General features: G+C 39.2%; 1 protein-coding gene across 2 annotated transcripts in view; it reads right to left on the reverse strand.

The window, feature by feature from the left end:
- prkcaa (protein kinase C, alpha, a) overlaps positions 1 to 7,310 on the reverse strand; it is a 167,526-nt gene extending 160,216 nt beyond the window's left edge. Inside the window, exons 1-2 of one of the 2 annotated variants that reach the window (XM_048200087.1) lie at positions 6,628 to 7,310; positions 5,901 to 5,932 (exon numbers count right to left, since the gene is read on the reverse strand). In XM_048200087.1, the coding sequence (XP_048056044.1) occupies positions 5,901 to 5,932; positions 6,628 to 6,797 (202 nt within the window). In that variant the 5' untranslated portion in view covers positions 6,798 to 7,310. The remainder of the gene's footprint in view (positions 1 to 5,900; positions 5,933 to 6,627) is intronic. The other variant, XM_048200088.1, reaches the window with a different exon arrangement.
- Between the last annotated feature and the right edge of the window lie 17,791 nt (positions 7,311 to 25,101).

Raw genomic sequence — 25,101 nt, forward strand, 5'->3', positions numbered from 1 at the left:
TTACCATGAGCAGAAATCTGTAAGAAATGTTTCAAACCATAGATAAAATAACTTCTGAAAGTGAGCTGTTATGTCAGATCACTCTTTCAATAGGAAAAAAAATATCCCACCTTTATCATATTTACAGTACAAACCTTGTCAGTGAACTATGAGGGCAAAAAAAAAAAAAAAAACAGAAACAAATCGTAATCGTTAATCGTAATCGAGGTAAAATGTTCAATTAATCGTGGTTTTGATTTTAGGCCATAATCGTCCAGCCCTAACTCTGAGTTTGTACATTCATTTTTTTGTTGTCAATAAACGCTTGCAAATGCATTCCATATACTATGGAAGCTTCTTTAACAGATCTCATAGAGCCCTATATTAGAGTATGGTGATATATCTATTAAAAAAAAATTCTATTCCTACTGTGCACATAAATAACTACTGAGACCTTTAGAATCTGGATTTGCCTGAAATTTTGCAACAATGTACTAAGAAACTTTCCACATAATTGCTGTCACAATGCTTATCTTACGGAGTACATTTTGTAACAAAAAAAAGAATGCTACATATTAATGCTAAAGGGAACTAACAATATAGATTTAGCATTAAAAGCTTGAGGGTAGCTCACCTCACGAATGGCTAAAGGATTACAGCTTAAAATATGGAGTTACGGTTCAGTGCAAAACAAAATCCATGTAACATTAAAGTGCTCTTAACAATTATCAAGGCTCTGGACCTCTGCAAAGTAACTCTAATGTATATTTTTATTATTATATATTATATAATATATAAAGAATATATTCTTTCAAGTTTTTTTGTGTCTCATTGTGGCACCTTACTTTACTTTATTGTGGCATGTCTTGGAAATACGATCCAAAAATTGATGCTGGCACTGCTGTTCAATCCTTGGTTATTTCTTTTGGATCTGGTAGCAGAGTTAGTTATGAGAGAGCCGATACCATGAACAGCTTTGGTAAGTAGTAAGTGGTTTTACTAAAAAAGAGGGATTGGACATATGGACAATCATCATAAGTCACTTCTGAAGGCCATCATTCAAATTATATCAGTAATTTCAGCGGTTAAACTGCTAGGCTGAAAGGCATATTTAAGGGCCAAACCAATTTGATGTTACTTTCAATGTAAGAGAGATTGGCAACAATTTAAGCAATATCCTTAAAATTAATACACTTACAAATATTATATTTTTACAAATAATTAAAATATAATGTAACTGAAAAATAAAACACTGGATAAACTTTTGTAAAGAGCACATAAGAGGGACGTGTGCCTATCCAAATGTACTGTGCTGATGTAAAGCATTTCTAAACCATAAAATAGATACGAAATAGATATCGGAAAGCAGTTACTGCAGCAGCCATGCACTAGAGTTGGCTCAATCCCAGAGCTGGCTCAAATTATGAGAACAGCTATAAATAAATCACTCATTTTTTAAGGTAACACTGTCAAACAGTGAGACTGGTGGTAAAGTTCCAGAGGGAGACAAGCATCTTTCTTACCTCTCTTCAGCTTTGTAAGTTCTTAATAGAGCCCCAATGTAATGGGATGGAGGTGTAATCATCTATGACCAGGGAAAGGTCCCGCCTCTTAATTTTTGCGAACATTCTGGAAATCAGCCTATATAACGGGCCAAGGCTAGATTGACTAATGACAGACTAAACAACTCACCCACTCAGATATTGTGTTATCTGTGAGCAAGCCATTTTATTTATTTATTTATTTATTGATTGTGAGCACTTTGCTTGGTAAAATTAAAAGGTACACCTCCATATCTGTGACCATCATGACACCTGCAGCATTTACAGAGCCAAGGATTTGGTGAGTAACGATCCGAAAAGAAGGCGACTACTAAAAATAATATTTGAATCACAGTGAATCACATAATCACAGATATGTACAGTAATGGCCATAAGTGATGTCTGGAGAGGATATTTACTTTAAATGACTCTTCAAGTTTGATTAAACTATCAAAATATGAGGAAACTATTTTATATATTTGTATATATATTATATATATAATTTATTAAATATGAGGAAAGAACAAAACACTAAACTTGGTTATTTATCTGACAAAATTATTTGGCAAAAGGAAAACTACAGCTAGAGGTTTTATTTTATATCCAAAGAAAATGCATAAAAAATTCAAATGCTCACAGGAAAATGCATAAATTGACTAAAACATAATCAGTTATTAATATTTTGTTGGTTCCCTCTTATTTTTGCATGTGCTCATAATTTCTTTGTATGAATGCCTGGCCAAATATTAAGTCCGCACAATTTGGCATGTTTCGTTGTGTTATCACATATAAACCAATTGACTTCAAGCACAACTACGCAATATGTTTACAAAATCTTGAACAAATTTTGAATAATATTTCAATAAAGGTTGAAGATGTCAGTTTTCCTTGGCTGGCATCACTTTTGGTCACTACTGTATGTATACTGAAAAATATTTTAAAGTTTTTTTTTCTTCTGAAAATAAATGTTAAGAGGTTTACCCTCATTACACATGTAATCCAGATGTGAAGAAAATATGTTAGGCCTATAACATATTTTTTACTTGCTGGTTGCAGCACATTGCATTTGAGTTAAAATTAAACTTAAAAAGTTTTCGAAACCATATGAATACAACCGACATGAATACAACAACTCCATTTCTAAGAATTTGACATGCATTTGAAACTACATTTCTACAAGATGTTTTCCTTTTTTATCTTAAAAAAAACTTAACTGTTATTCACCCTGCTATCAGCATTAACAGCAAAGCATCTAGTATTTGCCAAGCATTGTTTACACTTTTGGCATTAATCTTTTTTGTTTACACTGAAAATTGCTAAACAGCCATGAAAAAAAGAGCCCAAACAAAGAACCTAAACCAGACTTAGAAAACAAAATTGATATTGTTCATGCAAGTCATAAAACAAAGACCTCATTACATGCATACATTCAAAACCACTTCAGCTAAGAGTTAAATGAGAAAGAAAAAGAGAGAAAGAGAGAGATGGAGGGAATTGAGAGGGAAGTCTGCTAACGATGGCATACCACTGGTAAGTGGACAGCTGTAACAATCTTTTTCCATCTAATGAATGTCTTGTGTTTATGAATTGTGGCTTCAATCTAAAGATTTCTTTTCTTTCAGTTTAGCATTGCAAAACACTGAAAGCAAAGCAGCTTTTTCACATAAGCTTTTTATTGCCATATTTTAATTGATATGAATAAGCCATCAGAGCAACACAGAGGTCCATTGTTTTTTTTCTTTTCAGTTTCAGTTTATTTTTTTATCCAAGAGCTTAGCTGCAAACAAGTCATTTTGACATTAGATTTCATTGTTTTATTTATTTATTAATTCATTCATTCAATTATTTACTTTTTGGTTATTTATTTGTTGGTTGGTTAGTATGAAAGTTTTATTCTGCATTTGGGTGCAGGAACTGCTCGATTCTCCTTAAAGGGTACCTATAATGCCCATTTTAAGATGTAATATAAATCTCTGGTGTCCCCAGAATATGTCTGTGAAGTTTCAGCTCAAACTACTCCACTGATAATTTATTATAGCTTGTCAAATTTGGGTGTGAGCAAACACACGCCATTTTTGTGTGTGTCCCTTTAAATGTAAATGAGCTGCTGCTTCCGACCCACTTTCCAAACAAGGGTGGTAAATTTTAGGGTTAGTGATGTCACTAACCCAGGAAGAAGTTTGTTGTAGTCCCTACCAGATGTTCGTTGTAGTCTTTAAACAGCGAATTCTTTAAAAGAAAATATCTCCCTTTGCATTGAACTTTGAGCGTTGTAACTTTGAAAATGTTGTTTATGCTCAACAAGATTACATACTAACTAAAGTTAAAAAAGTGAAATCATACTCAACCACCCCTTTAAAATTAAGCTCTGTGGTAACGTTCATATGGGCTCAAGTACAGTTTGCAATCTGTATATCCGAGAGATGACTATTAATTCTAAACCAATGACAACTGGGGCTGATGCCCTGAGTGCAGAATGGAAAATGCTTTTGTCATTGTGGTATGTCTCTGGAAAAAATTGCCTTAAATGAGCAGCTCACATTCTTTGTGTCTCTTGCAATAGCAGCAGACAGACGCGAGTGTCACTCTATGCATTCTATGTTCTGGTGATAATACTGGCTGCTAATACTGATAATGGCACATTGATAATACAAACATACTACATTTCCCAACCAAATAATACAATGTGACAAGAGACCTGTAGTGGCAGAGGGCTCGAATCGAACTCAGTCGTGCAAAGCAAGTATTGGCAGCTGAATCACAGCTGATGATCTCATGTCAAGAGCTCAGTTTTAGGTGAAATGTGGACTCCTGAGGACAATACTCCAAACATCTAGAGATAGATGCAACCAAAGCTTAACAATTATCAGGGAACTGGAGACTTAGGTTGCTACTCAGCTGACAGCACCTGCCCCAAGAGCAGAGTAATACACTCATGATAATCTCATTCTTATCCTTACCATATGCATGACCTCAAACATATTATCTGGGTCATAATCAGTTGAGCAAAACTCTGACCAAAGTATATACAATTAAAACTGATTCAGATATTTCAAATACGATCAAATCATGTTTTGGCCTTCATATTGATTTCCTTCACAATTTGCAACACATAAATATATTTTTCCCTCTCTTGTCTTCTTGCCAGGCTGACAAAAATACCATGGACATCATTCCATCCACCTTCACCTTCAAAAAAGTATCATTTAAAAAGGCGGGGGGGGGGGGGGGGGGGGGGCTAAACAGGAATGTGTATCCCTCGTCTACTTATGATCCGATCGACCAAAACGCATCTTTACTACTTGTAAATATCAATAGGTGTAAACAGGGCCTGATTGAAAAGATACAAGTCAAGTTTATGAAGTTGGACTAACATTACCCAGCCTTGTTTCCACCTGGTAGATGGGTTTTTGGTGAGCTGATCACATGTGGTCAGTGTTAAATACAGGTGGAAATGGGGTCCAGAATGTTTTTTACCTCATTTTTCAAATTCGCCCTGAATGCATCTTTGACAACAGTGTCAAATGATGAGTGACCACTTGTGATTGGAGCGCCGAAAACATACCTTAGTACAAGGTGGAAACGGGGCCCTAGGTAATGTAATTGTAGTTTGGCTTTATTCAGCATGTGCTCACATACACAATACAATTGGCATTGACAAGGTGACAAGCAATGTGAAACTAATACTTCAAAAATGTAATTATGCAATTGTTTCATGTTTGGACAGAGCGACTCTTGGACAAAGAAACTCAGGAGACTCTGGCTTGACTGGGCAAAAACCTGCTGTAGCTCAATTATAACTGCATATGTAAACACACATATTCTGTGTGGGTTATTGTGTAAAAGTTGAGGAACAAAATACACAGAAATCAGCAAAATTACTTTTGATAACAGCTGCAAGTGTATGCTTGTTTCATAATTCCAAGTATAAAATGTGAGCTAAAATTCTAAATTTCAACTGAATAAAACATCTAAAATTTGAAAGAACAAGTTACGCAACATGTATGATTCATACAAGTAGTTTCCATATATGTTTTTCATGAACTGCCCCTCTGTGTGAGTCTTTTCACTGAGGTACCAAGCTATTAGGTTTCTGTCTTTAAGTCAGAGTTATTTAGTTCAAGGCCAACCAAGGGATGTTTATAAGAGACATAACAGCTCAGTCCTTCTCTGCTAAGTTAGGCCTCAATCACCAGATACAGTGAATCTACAACAATCTGCAATGTGCTTGTTCTGTGGCATTGAACTGAGCTGATCATGTGTGGAAAGGAAACTAATTCTAGATGATGTCTGGTTTTGAACTGAGGTCCACACCAATGTCTCCTTAAGTTAGCATCTATAAGAGTGACCATTCAGAGAATAAGCAGGACGTCTGCTTACCTTGGCACTGAAATCCTTGCTTGCCAAACCCCCTGATGAAGAGGAGAGAGAGAGAGAAACAATGTATTAGAGACCTGTCTCTCTAAATCCTTTAATGGGCTTTTAGCTATCAGTTCTCTTTCACTGAACAAACAATCCCTTAATTAAAACGTACATGGACAGCTATGGTATCTAATGTTTGATTTGTGTCTATGCACATATAAGAAAACGTAAAAGGGCATGTACAGTAACATTTACAGGGAGCCATAAATTGGATCATTACAGCAGTTCACGCTTGCATGTTCAAAATTAATTAAATATTATAATTTTTATAAACTATCAACAAGTGTGAATCAATTATGGGAATGCCCCACTATGAGCCTGGACAAACTAACCACCCCCAAATCATGTCAACCCCAGTAAACGGTGAAGCAAGTAGAATACTGAAGTAGTCTGAAACTTGAGCAACTTTTGCATTAGTTCTGTCCAAAGAAAAAATACATTTCTATTTCGAAAGCAATTACAGCGCGTGAGCTGTGTGAAGTTCTGACAGTCCAGTAAACTCTAAACATGTGTTTTATGTATGGGATTTTTAACACAATTGAACTGGAAGCAATGGGTTCCTTAAATGCTTAAACCAGTGTCTGTTTGAAGTGTTCGTCTGGTAAAAGGCCAGCTGCAAAATTTACTCTAATCTTTAAACTTACAGTTACATTGCAATAATGACAGTATTAAATGATATACTCACCAGATAAAGTCCGTGCAATGACTGCAGAAAGTCGGCTGTTTGAAAAACCTCGCAATAAATTTGTGGTTTTTCACTTCATGGACGTTTTTCTGCCTCAAAGCACCTTTACGGGCGAATCGATTTGCAACGTCAGATGAGGATTGGTCGTTGCCTTGTATGATATCAGCCATTGCAGAAACACGAGAGAATAATTCCTCGAAGAGTAATGTAGAAGTTGCTGTCAAAAAATATAACGTTTTTCTGCCGTGTCGTTCGTGCGTGTAGCGCAACAGTTGGGTGCGCGCGTGCGGAAAAGGTTTCTCCTGCTTTCGCCACAACTACTGTGTGACAGCTTCCAGCGAGCTCTGTGCTTCCTTCTCGCTCGAAGTGACGTCACCGAAGTGTCCTTCTGCTGGGAGTGGATAATAACGCTCGCCACTGGATCATGAGTCCCGTGCAATGAGCGTCATCCGGCGGTCAATAAACCAGTGTGCAAGTTTCGGTGAGAAATCCACAGATTGTCGTCGAAAACTCTTGTCACAAGTCTGCATCTACGTATGGTTTTCTTTTTCGTTCATAACTGCATATCTATACACGTCCTGCTGAATGTTTTGCTGTGGAGGCTGCTCTTCAACATGATCTTGGTCTTCTCAGTCCTCGCTAATTCTTAATTTGCTTGTAAATTCGCTTAACCACCAAGACATCAAACCGTGACCAGAAAGATTACGCTGGTTGCAGTACGTGGCGCCTAGATCTTTTTAGTTTTTAGCAGGGTGGGCTTGACACCCAAATGAATGAGTGAAATATGAGTGTTTATTAATTAAAAAAAAACTCTCTCTCTCTCTCTCTCTCTCTCTCTCTTTCTTCAGCATACAGCATACTACAAGTTGGTGGAATCTCTGCCAAAGTTCATAGAATTATGGGGATTAAATGAAGTATTATGTACTCTGTATGAAAATGAATTGGTTTTGATGTTGTTGTTTTTTTTTTAAAAATTGTTTTGTTTTGGTTTAGTTTTCTTGTTTTATGTAAATCATTTGTGATTTTTTGTAATAATTGTAAATTATTTGTAAAAATAAAGGTGAACTTAAAATTCAAAATTCTCTCTCTCTCTCTCTCTCTCTCTCTCTCTCTCTCTCGGGCTGCACGATTATGACAAAAAAATCCTAATTGTCAATTATTCCCTTGAAATTGTAATTGTGATTAATAATTACGATTATCACAATTTTCATTGAATTATGTTTTGAATAGCTTTATACCATTGTTTGAAGCATCTGACTGCATGCCATATTTTCATAAGAAAATAAACCAGCTGAAAACTATCTTCCTGAAGAAATTTGCTCTTCTATAACATTAAGCCTAAAATGTCAACTATACATTGGTTTGGTTTCTTCTTTAATTAATAATAATAATAATAATAATAAAAATATATATGTTATACTATAATTAAATTAAAGCTGCAAGCAGCGATGAAAGGTCCCTCCCACCCATGCCAATGCCAACTGGTGGCTTTAGGAAAACAAAGCATGGTGGGCAATATGCATTTAAGTATATAAATATAATAGGACTAAGTCAGTCATTTGCCACACTTCCTGCTACCAGCTGGTGATGCTAGGACTATAACTAAATTTTGGCATGTAATGCGGAACATTTGCTCTTGGTAATGCCGTAAATGAGTCCTACCTGTCGCAACATCCTCACAGCACAAAGAGCGCGATTCCCAGATGGCAGTACCCCAGTCACGGGCGCGTCCAGCCAGAAGAGATATGACGTAAGTTACTCTGGATCTGTCTGATGCATAAGTCTGGGGTTGAAGTGAAAAAACTACTTCACACTGAATAAGAAATGAACGACAATTAGTTGGTTCACCAGCATAAATAGGAGGGTTATTAATACGTGGCTCATGACCAGTGGCCTGTTGGGGTGCTGGAGACGTAACATTAAGATCGACGGGCTGAAGATGTCGTAACTTGTCCAAAAGCTCAGTAACTTGTGCAACCGGGGCATCCGGGGATCTTAATGCTCGTCACACCGGGCCCTAATAAAACAAAAATGTTCATGTGGTTTACATTATATGAACTTGCGCACCGATTGCCAACAAAACACAGACATTTCATGCAGTTTTACTCACCGCCTGCGATCTGCAAATCCAGTGTCAAACTGGGACTTGTTTACAAAGCATTCTTCACCAAAATTCCTACCAGCACTTGACAAACCAGCTCATGACCAGCTAAGGACCAGCTAACGACCAGCTAAGGACCAGCATAAACCAGCTCAAACCAGCTTCCATGGTTCAAAACATACCTAACCAGCATATGCTGTTTTTTTCAATAGGGTTGATATTAAAGATTGTGTAGATTTAGCAATATGGCGGGTGTATGAGGTATATATTACGATGTTATGATGAAATATATGCCTTTCTCCATTGACGTTCTGAGTTGTTAAAGCGTTTGTAAGGATACTGATTGTTAGAAGGTAGCTGTCTGACTCTGACATGGTGAACAGGAACATGGTTTGTGTAACATTAGCAACACATTATTAGCTGTTTGATAACGTATAGCAAAAGGCTAATCATTAATTACCGTTATGTGTCTGATGTTGTAAAAAGTGATACTATAGTGCAGAGTTTACCTCACTAAGTTGACCGCGTGGATCTCTGAGCTGGCATGAGTGAGTGGAGGCGGGGCTAATTTGCATATTCATTAATCCGTGTATAGGCAAAGGGCGTAGAGTTACATTCAAGCTATTTTAAGACATGAAGACATTTTTTTCACAGGAAAAAAACATTTAAATATGTCATTTTGGCAGCATTTGTGGAAATTTTAAATAGTTTGCAGTCCTTGGAGGCACAGAATTTTAAATTCATTTTTTATTGGGTACCAGGGCATTTGTGGTATTACAGGGAATGAACAAGCTGATGCAGTGGATAATCTTCATCTTCAGAGCTCAAAAAATGCCCAATTCCACCTTCAGACCTCAGACCTATTATAAATACTTACATTTGTAAGAAATGGCAAGCTGAATGGGATAAATGTACAACAAACAAACTTTACAAAATCAGTTCTGTGGTTGGTGCAAAATGTTGTGTCCACTTTGAAAATTGCTGGGATCATATTATCTACACACATTATCGAATAGGGCACTCCAGACTAACCCACATGTTTCTGTTAATGGGTGAAGATCCTCTTTTATGCCCCTTGTGCCAGAATCCATTATCACTGAAGCATATTTTGATGGATTGTGTTAGTTTTAAATCTGTTAGAACTCCTTATTTTTCTGACTTTTATGAAAAGATTTTAATGAAGTAAGGACTGATTTAGTTGTCAGGGCTCAGGTTTGATCTGTCTCTCTCTCCTGCATGAGCCTTTGTTTTTGTCTGCAAGTGCCGGCCACGATCAGCTGTTCGCGTTTCGCGATCGGCGTGGTTGTGCACGTGTTGATGATTGTTTTGTTTTCATTTGTGCGCGCCAGCCCCACTCAGCTGATCGTATTTTGCAATCAGCGCGGTTGTATACGCGTTCACAGTGTTTGTTATTTCCTCATCTATTTTCTCCTTATTTTAATCTCATGTTTTCTCTTTGTCTTTGCCAGTGTGTTTTGTCGTTTACGCCTTTCATGCGTTTCTTGTTTTGGTTCATCAGTTATTGTTTTGTGGGGTTTTTTCTGTTTTTTTCCTTTTTCTGCCCAGTTATTCCAAGTGTTGTCTGGACTGCCTATGCTCCTTGGCCAGTGGTCTGTTCATCTGGATTTTTGGACTTTTGCTCTGGATTACTATCTAGATTTGTGGATCTCTCTGAATTTGCCTGGGCTATCATCTTTAATGATCATCGCCTGTTTCTGACTACCGCCCGCCTGGAATTTGATCTGTTTGGACTCTGATCTCTTCTATTGAGTTCTTGGATTGCGGATCTTGAATTTGGCAGTTCAATATTTAATACCATTTTCACTGAATAAAACTCTTGTTGCATTTCTAACTGCATTTGGGTCCTTCATTTCAGCGGAACCTGACATAACACACTGGCCACTATGGACCCAGCAGAAGAAGCTCAGCTCCAAGCTGCCGTTGAACATCAGGGAGCAATGCTGAATCATCAGGCTGAGGAACTTTCTCATGCTCGTCACACCGTGGATGCCTCGGTTGCACAAGTTACTGAGCTTTTGGACAAGTTACGATATCTTCAGCCCGTCGATCTTAATGTTACGTCTCCAGAACCACAACAGGCCACTGGTCATGAGCCATGTATTAATAACCCTGGTGAACCAATTATGCTGGTGAACCAACTAATTGTCGTCCATTTCTTATTCAGTGTGAAATAGTTTTTTCACTTCAACCCCAGACTTACGCATCAGACAGATCCAGAGTAACTTACCTCATTTTTCTCTTCTGGCTGGACGCGCCCGTGACTAAGGTACTGCCAGCTAGGACTCGCGCTCTTTGTGCTGTGAGGATTTTAAATCATTCAAAGCCGAGATGATAAAAGTATTTGACAGATCCGTGTTTGGCAAGGAGGCTTCCCTGCAATTGGCTTCACTGCGTCAAGGCAAGAGACTCTTTAAGAAATTTAAGACTCTTGCAGCTACAAGTGAGTGGAACCAAGCGGCACTGGTGGCACGTTTTTTGGATGGATTAGTGGCAGATGTTAAGGACGAGATCTATGCACGTGATCCTCCGGATCTGCTTGATGATATTATTGATCTCACTATTTGTTTGGATTCCCACATGGAATTGAAGCGTAAAGTTCGGGGAAATACCAGCTGAATGCGGCCAGAATCGTCTGTTTCCCCCTCTGCTTTCCGAGCTCCTGAATCGTCTGACCTTGAGCCTATGCAGCTGGGGAGAATGCGTCTTACTGCCGAAGATAAACAGCACCGACTTTTAAAGGGGCTTTGTTTATATTGTGGCGGTCACATTGCAGCCTTCTGTCTGTTAAAAGCCAACGCCCACCAGTAAACAGGAGAATTCTGGGCGGTAAAAATGGGCGGTACTTCAATTTCTCCTTCAGAGGGCTCTCATACTCTCATTCCTGCTTCAGTGTTACTGAATAGCTCAGTCATTAAATGCTCCGTGTTAATTGATTCGGGGGCAGAGGGGAATTTTGTTGATGTTGAATAGGCTCATCACTATGGCCTGCCCATTCATTCCCTTTCCTCTCCTCTCACCGTTCACTCCCTTAATGGACAGCAGCTCATGGCAGTTACTCAGATCACTGGTCCGGTGAGTTTGGTTACCTCTGGTAACCACCGGGAGGAACTAGAATTTTATTTAACTCCCCTTCTGTTCTTATTGTATTAGGTCATCCTTGGCTTTCTCTCCATAACCCATATATTAACTGGGCAGATAATTTAATTCTGTCTTGGAGTTCTCGTTGTCATGCTTCTTGTCTTGAGTCTGCTCCGCCTTCTGTTGTTTGTTCTGTGTTGCAGGAGGAGGAGGTGGACCTCTCTCTGATCCCTGGCATGTACCACGATCTGTGTGCGGTCTTCAGTCAGTCCCGAGCTGCCTCTTTTCCCCCCCATCGACCATATAATTGTGCTATTGATCTGCTTCCCGGCACTTCCCCTCCTCGCGGATGTCTTTTCTCCTTGTCTGCACCCGAGCGGGTGGCCATGGAGAAGTATTTATCAGATTCTCTAGCAGCAGGTTTGATTTGTCCCTCTTCCTCTCCAGCAGGAGTGGGGTTCTTTTTCGTAAAGAAGAAGGATGGCTCTTTGCGCCCCTGCATTGACTATCGTGGGCTGAATGACATAACTGTTAAGAACAGGTACCCCCTGCCTATTATGTCTACAGCCTTCAAGGTCCTGCGGGGTGCAAAGTTCTTCACAAAATTGGACCTACGCAATGCTTATCATCTAGTTCGGATTAGGGAGGGGGATGAATGGAAGATGGCCTTTAACACGCCCACTGGGCATTTTGAATATCTCGTTTTACCTTTTGGGCTGTCCAATGCCCCAGCCGTCTTCCAAGCGCTCGTCAATGATGTGCTGAGAGATATGATTAACGACTTTGTCTTTGTGTACCTGGATGATATTTAAATTTTTTTTCATTCATTCCAGGTGCACGTCCAGCACGTCAGACGAGTGCTTCAGCGGTTGTTGGAGAATCAATTGTTCGTGAAGGCGGAGAAGTGTACTTTTTATGCCCAGTCGGTTTCATTCTTGGGGTCTATCATCTCGGCAGAGGGGATGCCACATGCCGCATGGACCCTGCGAAGGTTGGAGTTGTCTCTGACTGGCCGGTACCTGGCTAAAGAAAAGCCTTACAACAATATTTGGGCTTCTCCAAATATTCTGAGTGTTACTCAGGCAGCTTTTGACGATTTGAAATCCAGGTTCACTACTGCCCCTATTCTTATTTTGCCGGACCCTAGCAGACAGTTTGTGGTGGAGGTGGACGCGTCAGAGGTGGGTGTCAGAGTAGTTCTTTCCCAAAAATCCCCTCATGATAATTAGTTGCATCCTTGTGCTTATTTTTCTCATCGCCTTTCTCCCTCAGAACGAAATTATGACATCGGCAACAGAGAGCTGCTGACGCCCCGGGTGGTCATTGACCACGTCTTCTGGATTCATGGTCTTCCGGAGGATCTGGTCTCTGACAGGGGGCCCCAGTTCATGTCCCAGTTTTGGAGGGAATTCTGTCAACGACTGGGTGCCTCAGCCAGTTTGTCCTCAGGATTCCATCCACAGACCAACAGCCAAACCAAGCATGCAAACCAGGATCTCGAGTGGGTGCTCCGATGCCTGGCTTCCCATAACCCCTCCTCCTGGAGTCAGCAGCTAACTTGGGCTGAATATGCCCATAACTCATTGCTGGTGTCCTCGACTGGGCTTTCCCTGTTCATATGTTGCCTTGGTTATCAACCCCCTTTGTTTCCTTCCCACGCTGCTGAGGCCGCAGTTCCCTCAGTCCAGGCTTCTATCCAGCGCTGTTATCGTACCTGGAGGAGGGCCAGGGAAGCATTGGTCCGGTCTGAGGGACGCACTAAACGTTTTTCCAATTCTCATGTTTCTACCCCCACCCCCCGATGATTCAGGGTGCTCCTGCCTTCATCGTCAGGCGGATTCTTGATTTCAGGTTCCGTGGACGGGGCTTTCAATATTTAGTGGATTGGGCAGGCTACGGTCAGGAAGAGAGATCTTGGGTCCCAGCTCGGGACATTCTGGACCGCTTGCTCATCATGGAGTTTCATCGTTGTCAGTCTCCCTCGACCAGAAGTACGCCGGGTGGTGTCCCTGGGAGGGGGGGTACTGTCAGGGCTCAGGTTTGATCTGTCTCTTTCTCCTGCATGAGCCTTTGTTTTTGTTTTTGTCTGCACGTGCCGGCTATGATCAGCTGATCGCGTTTTGCAATCAGCGTGGTTGTGTACACATTCACAGCTGTTTATTTCCACATCTATTTTCTCCTTATTTAAATCTCATGTTTTCTCTTTGTCTTTGCCAGTGTGTTTTGTCATTTACGCTTTTCACGCGTTTCTTGTTTTGGTTCCTCAGTTATTGTTTTGTGGGGTTTTTTTCAGTTTTTTCCCTTTTCTGCCCAGTTATTCCAATTGCTGTCTGGACTGCCTATGCTCCTTGGCCAGTGGTCTGTTCATCTGGATTTTTGGACTTTTGCTCTGGATTACTATCTAGATTTGTGGATCTCTCTGAATTTGCCTGGGGTATCATCTTTAATGACCATCACTTGTTTCTGACTACCACTCGCCTGGAATTTGATCTGTTTGGACTCTGATCTCTTCTATTGAGTTCTTGGATTGTGGATCTGAAATTTGGCAGTTCGATATTTAATACCATTTTCACTGAATAAAACTCTTGTTGCATTTCTAACTGCATTTGGGTCCTTCATTTCAGCAGAACCTGACATTAGTTTTAGAATTTTTATCTAAGATCAAATTTAAAAACCTAATTTAATTAGAAAAAAAAAAATTGTTCTCGCCATGAATATAGCCGAGGTAGCTTACATGGCATTAAATCATAAACAAACAAACAAACAGTGTCATTTTGGTGATCAAAGATGAGTTTTAAGGGATAAAATTATTGACTACAGGGGGACTTTAATCATTTGTGTTTTGCAACTAACAAGCAAAGAGCTGTTCAAAATCAAATCAAAATCATTGTTAATGTATCTTCATAATGACTTCACCCTAGGCTGTAAGAGTGTGTATAGACATTTTTCAATATTTTTCTTTCTGTGTATTGCTCATGGAGAGATATAATATAGATAGATTGTCCTTTCTGTTTCCATTTGCGCAGTTTTTACAGCAAAATATATTGATGCCTCTTTTTTCAGTCTTGAAGTGAACTTTTTGCCTGTATAGTGATTAGATCAGGGGTGGGCAAACTCGTCCTGGAGGGCCGCTGTCCCTGCAGAGTTTTGCTCCAACCCTAATCAAACACATCTAAACCAGCTAATCAAGGTATTCAGGATTACATGCAGGTGAGTTTTATCAGGGTTGCAGCTAAACTCTTTGGACAGTGGCCCTCCAGGACCGAGTTTGCCCACTCCTGGATTAGATTCACTGTTTTGCACTGCCCCCTTGAACTTGAGGCATGGTGCTTCATTCATTCATAGCTCATACACAGAGAGTGCATGAATACACTTGAATGGACAAATACACAGAAAAAGTATGGCAAAATATCTGGCTTTGTTAAGTATCATAGTAAACACAGTCGGTTATGCCTTAACCAAATGTAAACAGTTGAGAAAGAAATCCGTTGTGTGTCAATATATTGGATACAATATTGCATTCGGTCTTTAAGTGACAGCAGCCTAAAATAAGCTACCTGCTACTATCTGTGTGATTAAAGTTAATAAAACAACATCTGAAAAGTTATGATGCTCAAAGTTCAATGCAAAGGGAGATATTTTCTTTTACAGAATTCTCTGTTTAAGGACTACAACAAATGGCTGGTAAGGACTGCAACGAGCATCTTCCCGGGTTGGTGACATCACTAACCCTAAAATTTACATAAACCCTGCCCCCGAGAACACGCAACAAAAGGGGTGAGGCCATGTTGGGCTGCTTTAGAGAAGAAAAATTTGTTGTAGTAGAGTGTTGTTGCCATGCTGTCATTTTACGCCGGACTGCTTCACAAACGAGGGTCAATTAAACGCTGGATTTGCACAAAAGATTAACATGATGGCACATGCTAGCCAATGTTGAATCAACTCCACAGCAACTACATAAATTTATCCACTAACCATTCAGAAATGTCCAGTTGCATTCTAAAAGTTGTAACTTCTTCCTGAGCCTCTCCATCAGTGTCCGACTCTGGTTTGAACAATGTAAGGCTGAACACCACTACTGGAAGTCGTAATTTTGGCTGCGTGAGATTCTCCAGCTTTGTTGTTGTTGAGCAACCGAAGCACAAGCTGTTAAAGCTTTGCCCTCTTCTGGAAAGGGGGCCGGGAGCAGCAGCTAATTTGCATTTAAAGTAGGGCTGCCCCCTAATACGCACTAACCGTTAGTCGATTAGAAGAGGCTTGGTCAAGCAAGATTTTATTAGTTGGTTAGTCGCAGAAAAAAAGAAATCTCCACAGGAAGTGGCAGTCACGCAGTCCATGAGGGACAGATTGTGAAAGGCAGGAAATCCAAACATGCGCATATCATTCATCATTCATTGACGTCAAATATGGCTTATCACTTGAAACATGTAAGTAGTAGCACTAGCAACTTTACAAGTCCGCTCGCTCTAATGTTAGCTAGTCCTAGATAAATGTGCACTATTATTTGGCGAATATCCAAGTGTTTGTGTGGAGAGCGCGCTTAATACATGACATTGAGGCGCCGGTGCGGTCACTTTTGCATTTTTAACTTAAAATACTCCAACATTTTAGTGATACAGACAAGATTAATGCAAACTGTAAAAGGTCTACTTTTATTTCTGTAAACTCACAATAACAGCAAAATGTTGTGCCTTTGTAAAATAATGAAAACAATCAGGATGACCTTACTGCCGTCTTGGTCTCAATAAACTTGAGCACAAAATTAACTGAATTCAAATGGAAAATAACTATTCTCAGATTATGTAATCCGTTTGAAACATGCATATAGGCGTGTCCACTATTCCAGAGATGAAAGTCAGCATCGTTGTGCAGACGAAAACACAGAAAAAAATAAATAAAATGTTTAGACAGTCGCCTTCTGTTTTTTTCACGACACACTCATAATCATTACTTTTGCCGGTGCATTGCGGAAAGCTTTATGCTTGCGCTTTTATCACACAGCACAATGCCAAATGTCGCAAGTTTTGAGGGAGCGTGCAATTGGCATGCTGACTGCAGGAATGTCCACCAGAGCTGTTGCCCATGAATTGAATGTTCATTCCTCTACCATAAGTCATCTCTAAAGGCATTTCAGAGAATTTGGAAGTACATCCAACCGGCCTCACAACTGCAGACCACGTGTAACCACACCAGCCCAGGACCTCCACATCCAGCATCTTCACCTCCAAGATCGTCTGAGACCAGCCACCCCGACAGCTGCTGCAACAATGAGTTTGCATAACCAAAGAATTTCTGCACAAACTGTCAGAAACCGTCTCAGGGAAGCTCATCTGCATGCTCATCATCCTCATCGGGGTCTCGACCTGACTGCAGTTCTTCATCGTAACCGACTTGAGTGAGCAAATGCTCACATCCGATGGCATCTGGCACTTTGGAGAGGATCTCTTCACGGATGAATCCCGGTTTTCACTGTACAGGGCAGATGGCAGACAGCGTGTATGGCGTTGTGTGGGTGAGCGGTTTGCTGATGTCAGCGTTGTGGATCGAGTGGCCTATGGTGGCGGTGGGGTTATGGTATGGGCAGGCGTATGTTATGGACAATGATCACGGGTGCATTTTATTGATGGCATTTTGAATGCACAGAGATACCGTGATGAGATCCTGAGGCCCATTGTTGTGCCATTCAATTACGACCATCACCTCATCACTGCAGCATGATAATGCACGGCCCCATGTTTAAGGATCTGTACACAATTCCCGGAAGCTGAAAACATCCCAGTTCTTGCAGGGCCAGCATACTCACCGGACATGTCACCCATTGAGCATGTTTGGTGTTAGCTTTAGCCACGGAGCAAAACCTCAAACTCATTCAGAATCAAATGTAAACGTCCAAATAAATACAATACTCACATAATCCGACGCATGCATGCAGTATGCATGACGGACATTTTGTAAAGATCCATTTTGAGGGTTATATTAGCTGTGTAAACTTTGTTTATGCACTGTTTAAGGCAAGCGCGAGCTCCGGGGGCAGAGAGCGCGAGCATTTAAAGGGACCGCAGCATGAATTGGCGCATTCCTAATTATGCCCCAAAATAGGCAGTTAAAAAAATGAATTTAAAAAAATCTATGGGGTATTTTGAGCTGAAACTTCACAGACACATTCAGGTCTGTAAAAAACGTTCGATGGCACCTTTAATAATAATTCCCTTTAAAAGCTAGTTGCGCTCGCGCCATGGAGAATTAGCTATTTACATGGCGAAATTTGCAAGTGGAAAAACTGAATTCTTCTCTTGCGAGGAAATGGATCTGCTTGTACACGAGGTCAAAGTGCACAAGCAGACCATCTATGGGACAAGTCGGATTCCACCGAATCAGTTTTATCTTTATGTACACTATAATATTCTTTTACATTGTAATCCTTTTATTTGTATCCCTGTGTGTGTAATAAGCAGAGTGTACGCGCATTGTGCACATGCCTATAGGCGGCAGGCGCATAGTAACGCGCCCTTTAAATAACAAAAAAAAATACTGCGCCATTGACTTTAGACCAGGTTTCAGTTGGTCAATGGAACAGTCGTTTTCAGTTGCCTCAAAATAGCAACGCGGCAACAATGCGCCTGAACACACCTCATTTTCAGACCAGCACACCCATGGGCGAACAGATGGGCGCGAATGCATTTGCTATTTAAAGGTCCCGTTTTTCGTGGTTTTTTGAAGCTTTGATTGTGTTTATAGTGTGCAATATAACATGTGTTCATGTTTCGCGTGTAAAAAAACACAGTATTTTTCACATAATTTACTTATCTGTATACGCTGTTTCCACTGTCATAAAAACGGGCTGATGACTTCCTTGTTCTATGAAGTCCCTCCTTCAGAAATACGTAACGAGTTCTGATTGTGCCAGCTGTTCCTGTGTTGTGAATCGACAGCAGCTTAGCGAACCTTGCCCGGAAAGGTCACGCCTCTTACCATAACGTGGAGATGCACGCGCTCAGTGTTATTGTAAACATGTCTTTAATTTTACCCTATCAATTTGAGCCAGAATCAGACCCGGTGATTGGACTGCGGGATGAAAATGACAGCGTTTCGACGACATGGTGACAAACATCTCGCTTGGCATTGAACTTTGAGCTTTAAAATTTTACAGATTTTATTTATACTCTAACAACAACATTACACACTAACTAAAGTTTGAAACATGGGATCACGAAGAACGGGACCTTTAAACAACGTGGCGCAGGACGTTAAAAATGATAACTGCGTAGGGCTGAAACTAGAAAAAACACTTGTATCGCGTAGGGGTGTAAGAAAATATTGATACACGTGAATATCGCGATATTATGTTTGGCGATACTGTATCGATTCTCAAAAACACTGAATCGATATTTATTTTTTTAAATTATTTATTTATTTACTTACTTACATCCAAAATAAATGGCTTTGTGTTCGGTTTAAACCACAGACTGTATAAAACCAGCGTTAACGTCAGCGTTATCTCAGAACGTAACGCGTAGCCGGAGAAGCGCTAGGTGTGTCAATAGTGTTAGCATTAGCAAACCCAACTCACAAGACGATAAAATTATTCTTCTCCCGCAGCATACAGAGCTGAAGTGTGTGGACCCTTTTTGGCTTCCGCTATAAAGAAACCACTAAGGAGATCGACGAGTCAGTTTGCAAAACAGGCCATGTTGAAATCCAAAACTCGGGAAACGCATTGAATCTGAGAGCTCGCTTAATATCCCGATGCCATCCGTGCTGCTGAGAGAGGCGTTCGATAGAATATATAGTATGTAACGTACTGCACGTTTTCCTCTCAGTAACAAAATAAACACACAACAAAGATGACAGCGGTGACGGCAGAAAGAAAGCATCTGATCATAGCGATGTGTATATGTTTTCACCAGCTTTGTAGTTTAGCACAAGTGAAGGCACGTTTATTTAAATAGCACTTTATACAATAGACTGCTTTAAAGCAGGTAGCTTTACAGTATTAAATATGAAACAGACATTCAGTCATGAAATGGACTATGCACTAGTTGTTAAATAGTTTAGAAATTAAAAACTGTGGGAATCTTTAAAACAGAAGAATACTGCAGTCACTTTATTATTTTCCCTTAGATTGCACAAAATAGTGATTAGTGATATAAATGCAAATTATACTGTATTGATTAAATAAAATAAAGTTGTAAGGTTTTATGCATATGGTGGTGTGTTCTTTATGACCGTTTTTTTCTAAAATTAGATCCTCTTTCTAAAAAAACAAGAAATATACCTATCGCCTTTTCTACAGTATCGCAGTATATCACAATATATCGTATCGTAACCCTTGTATCGCGATGCGTATTGTATCGCCAGATTCTTGGCAATACACAGCCCTAGTATCGCGCCTGGTGCTGCATTGCGCCGGGTGTATAGGTCCCAAGATCTCTCTTTTCCTCATGCAGTATCGCACTACTCCAGACTGCACTACAGGCCAATCGCCAGCGGATCTTATTCGTGTGTACTCTCGCCTGGACTCTCTGTTCATCCGGATATCACTGTCGCTGTTCGCAGGAAGCAATACCTGCAAAAGTTCTATCTTGACCAATGGGCTGTGGAGAGGTCTTTTTCTGCAAAGGATGCAGTGTACCTCTGTAACACCACGGGAGGAGGGAACAAATTGGTTCCAAGTGTGATAGTAAACCGGACCAGTGTCTTATAAGGTTAAGGGACGAGATGCAGATGTCATGTTCAGGAGACATGGTGACCAGTTGAGACCCCGGTTGTAGAGGAAGAGCTTAAAAAGACTGATTGCTCAGGGATTGACACTTCGATTCAACCCTATGCACCAAAAGAGGAAAAACAAGCAGTTCCTGAGCCTTCTCAAGAGGACAGTGGGGGGTTACAGGGGTGGCTCAGAGTCCACATCACTCATCCAGAATTAGAAAACCACCAAAATGCTGCAGTTCTCCTAACAAACTTTCATCTTCACAGCAGTTAATTTCACATTCAAAATGCTCTAAAACTACCAAAACACTTACAGTATTTCACAATTGCTAAAACACTAAACCCCATTCTCTGAACCCAATGCTCAGTGGCCTAAACCCATTTGTCGAATCAGTCACTTTGTAGGCAAAACCTTAAACAAGTTCAGGTAGTTAAGACACTGTTTGCAAATCTCATCCACTCTTTTTGTCAGTTCAGAGTGCACAGGTGACACAGGTGCTGAATGATGATACCAACAATAGATGGAAACAATCTGAAAAGTAGAGGAGGAAGAGTATGTGTAAGAGGATGATGAGGAGAAAGAGCAAGGGGTGTGGAGACAAGGCTGTCAAGGCTGGATCCGGCACAGGTTTTTCCCTTTGCCTGGCAAGAGACGACATAGCCTGTGATGTGGAAAATGTCCTCAACAATATTCAATAATATTCAACAATATTATTGATCTGACAGTACTGACATTACAGGATGAGAACTGAACTAAGCTAGCCTAGATGATGACATCACTGTTTTCTGCAGAACTGCTTTATAGAGGAAAATAATTACAGTAATTTACATAATAATTGATGGTCTTTACAATGTAAGTGAATCAACACTGAACTGACTTCAGCTGAACAATGACACTATTTTCTTTTAGAGCTGTACAGCCAAAATGAACCCTCTTTGCATTACTGATTATCATGTACCTGTTATCACTGTAAAGCTGCTTTGACTATACTATACTAGACTACACTAGACTAGTATCTGTGTAGTATAAATTGCAATTGAAATAAGGGTGACTTGACTTGATTTAGGCCGGACCCAACATGAAGACGTGACGCTGAAGCAGAATGAATCTCTCACTGACTCTGAACTTGTTTTGTTTTTTTTGTTTGTTTGTTTTTTTGTGTACTGTATCATGCTTTTCATTTAGAGTTTTCTTTGACCTTTTAGTCATTTGCATTTAGACTGCTGTATGTTTGCAGTATGTAAGTACTGTATATACAGACATTCAATACTATATAATATTGAATATAATACTGTACTTGCAGTACATACAGTATACTTTAAATTCACATTACTTGTGATTTCTATACATTTTATGTAATGGCAAAATGTGTTTACTGTGTTACAATATACTTTTTTTCTGTAACCTCATGTTCTGGATGTTGTGTTTTCCATTTTTTAATGTAGTGTCTAATGAATGATCTGTATGTGTTTATATTTTGCTTAATGTGTGTATGATCTGAAAGCTTTGTTTGATTTTGCCATAAGAGTCAGAAGTTTTGTGAAATTAGTTTGAAGATTGGATTTGTGTTTAATGTTTTGAGAAAATGAGTGATGGTTTCAAGAAATGTGTTTTAGCAATTGTGAAATACTGTAATTTGTGTTTCAAATCAAGTCATTCTTCCAAAACAAACATACATTTGTATGCCAAAAAAAAGCAAAATAAGGACTTTTCAACAATATAGTGATGGGCCGATTTCAAAACACTGCTTCGGAGCTTTACGAATCGAATCAGTGACTCGGATCTCCTATCAAACGGCTAAACTGCTGAAATCACAAGACTTTGGCACTCCTGATTCACTGATTTGATTCGCAAAGCTCTGAAGCAGTGTTTTGAAATCGGCCCATCACTATTGTTGAAAAGTCCCTATTTTGTTTTTTTGGCGCACAAAAAGTATTCTCGTCACTTTATAATATTACAGTTTTTTCCAGTTGCTAACAAGCATTGTTCAATACTGAAACCACGTTTTCAAAATTCTTCACACAGTCAGCGAAACAGAAGTCAATGCAGACCAAACCATTTTTCATTGCTTTCAGACAAAATGCATTCAGTGACCACACTTTTCAAAATTCAGGAACTCTTTTCCCATTCGTACTCCACAACATGCAAAATACTATGTATTTTCAGCACATTTTTCTAATGATAACACACTGCATTCAAAATGATTAAAAACACATTCAAAACAGAATGATGGCAAATTCCAAGCATATATGCAGTAATTATTTTAAAATATTCTCAATTTTATAGCCAAAAAAAAAAAAAAAAAAAATTATTACAAGCTAATTGCAATTTTAGCTGAAATTCCACCCACTCCAATGCAAGAGAGAAAGCAGACTAGAACCATCACTGTAATTTACTATAATGAACAACTACACATGTTGTTACAGTAATGTGTAGAATGTATTTTATTTATTCTTTTTTTATTATCATTGCAGCCCTGGAGTTTTTTTCCCTCTTTTTTCACCTTTTGGTTTAATTTTCAAGTACTATATTCATATAAAAAAAAAATGAAATTTTGATTAATTTATGATTAATTCGTGTTACAAATGCTTTCAGTAAAGTGAAATTGTGTTACAGTATTCTATATGAAGAACTGATTTATGTGGAAAATCATTGAAACTTTAAAAAAGAAAAGTTCATCAATTATGTAATGCTTCCTGTTGTTAGTGTTTTTTAGGTCAGTGTGTTGTGAATGAAATGTGTGTTTTCTGAATGAGAATTGTTGCCAGTGTTATGTTGGTCTGAGTGAGTTTTGTAGGTGAGATTAACTGTTTGGCCAACATTCATGCTGGTAATGCAGACTGTGTGAAGAGTTTTGAAAATGTGGTTTCGGTATTGAACAATGCTTGTTAGCAACTGAAAAAAGCTGTAAGGTAGAACCACTGAACTCACATGAACTGTTTTTAGTACCTTTATGGATCTTGAGAGAGGAAGTGTCATTGCTGTGAATGCAGACCTCACTGCCATCGGATTTAATCAAAATATCTTAATTTGTGTTCCGAAGATGAATGGAGGCCTTACGGGTGTGGAACGACATGAGGGTGAGTAATAAATTACATTATTTTCATTTTTGGGTGAACTAACCCTTTAAATTTAACAGTTTTGAAAAGAGTATGTAAACATGTGCAAATTCGTTTGTAGATTACTGTAATAGAGTTTTCGTGGTGTTTGTGAGAAACAAACTCATGTAAATAAAAAGATGTAATCACTGTTTTGGCACAAATTGCATTCAATGATAAATGATCCTCAGTTTAGCTACATAGACTGATTCTGTGCTCACTGTGTGAAGAGTTTTGAAAAAGTGACCTAAGTATTGAAAAATATGTCCTAGCAATTGTTAAAAAAAAAATCTGTAATGGTTTACTAATGTTATTTAGAGCATCATCCACCAGAGGGCGCCAACCACCAAACAGCCAAATGTGAATGAAAGGGTGTGAAACAGATTTTTATCTACAACACTCACTACATGCTTTACTAAACCTCTGGTTTACTGTTTCCCATGTCACAAGCTCTTTATGATTAATCGCTGTTGTTTGAAAAAAGCATCTGCTTATGAATAAATGTGGGTGATATATGCTGATTAACAAAAATGGATCTCCATGTTGAACAAATGTTGATAGATTACATTACTAGATAGACATTGATGTAATAAATAGACACTAAACATCACATCACATCTCCATCTTTTCCTACAGGATCCCTGAAGCTCTCTGCTGTGACTCCCGAACGTTTTAAAGAAATTGTGCAAAACCAAGTATACTGTCATTGCAAACATTAATAAACATCACACTGAATTACCACTGATAACAGCACAGTGATTGGCCTCTTTCAGGTTACACAGGAAAACCCCAAAGACATTCCAGACGTGCACGGACAGCTCATGATCAAACATCATCTGATCCGCTGCCTATGGGAAAATCAACCATCCAACTACTGCATTTACACGAAGCCCAAAAATCCATATGTAATCAGACAAATAGTCCAGTCTTAATAAAAAAAGTCACATGTAACCTCATCAGTCGGAATGAATTGGTCAGATCCGGCCAATTTCATTCCAATTGTAAGGAGTCTTTAAACCTTTAAAACTTAAAACATTTGAAAACTGAAACTGGAAAGTTCTGCACATGTGCAATGACATATAAATGGCGTATTAACATAGAAAGGAAAAATGATGTTCTTACTCAGTATTTTTGTCTTGTTTTCCACTACAAATATATACCTGGTTAACAAAAATATGTTCTAAGAACATTTAGCTAACATTGCCATTACGTTATGAAAACGTGTTCTCTGAATATTCAAAATCCAGATTTTTAAATGTTTTAAGGGTTAGTTCACCCAAAAATGAAAATTCTGTCATTAATTACTCATCCTCGTGTCGTTCTACACCCATAAGACTTTTGTTCATCTTCTGAACACAAGTTAAGATCTTTTTGATGAAGTCTGAGAGGTTTCTGTCCCTTCATAGAGATCCAATGCAACTACCACTCCAAGGTCCTGAAAGGTAGGAAAAAGACATCATTAAAGT

The sequence above is a fragment of the Megalobrama amblycephala genome, linkage group LG8 (assembly GCF_018812025.1).
Source record: "Megalobrama amblycephala isolate DHTTF-2021 linkage group LG8, ASM1881202v1, whole genome shotgun sequence".
NCBI lineage: Eukaryota > Metazoa > Chordata > Actinopteri > Cypriniformes > Xenocyprididae > Megalobrama > Megalobrama amblycephala.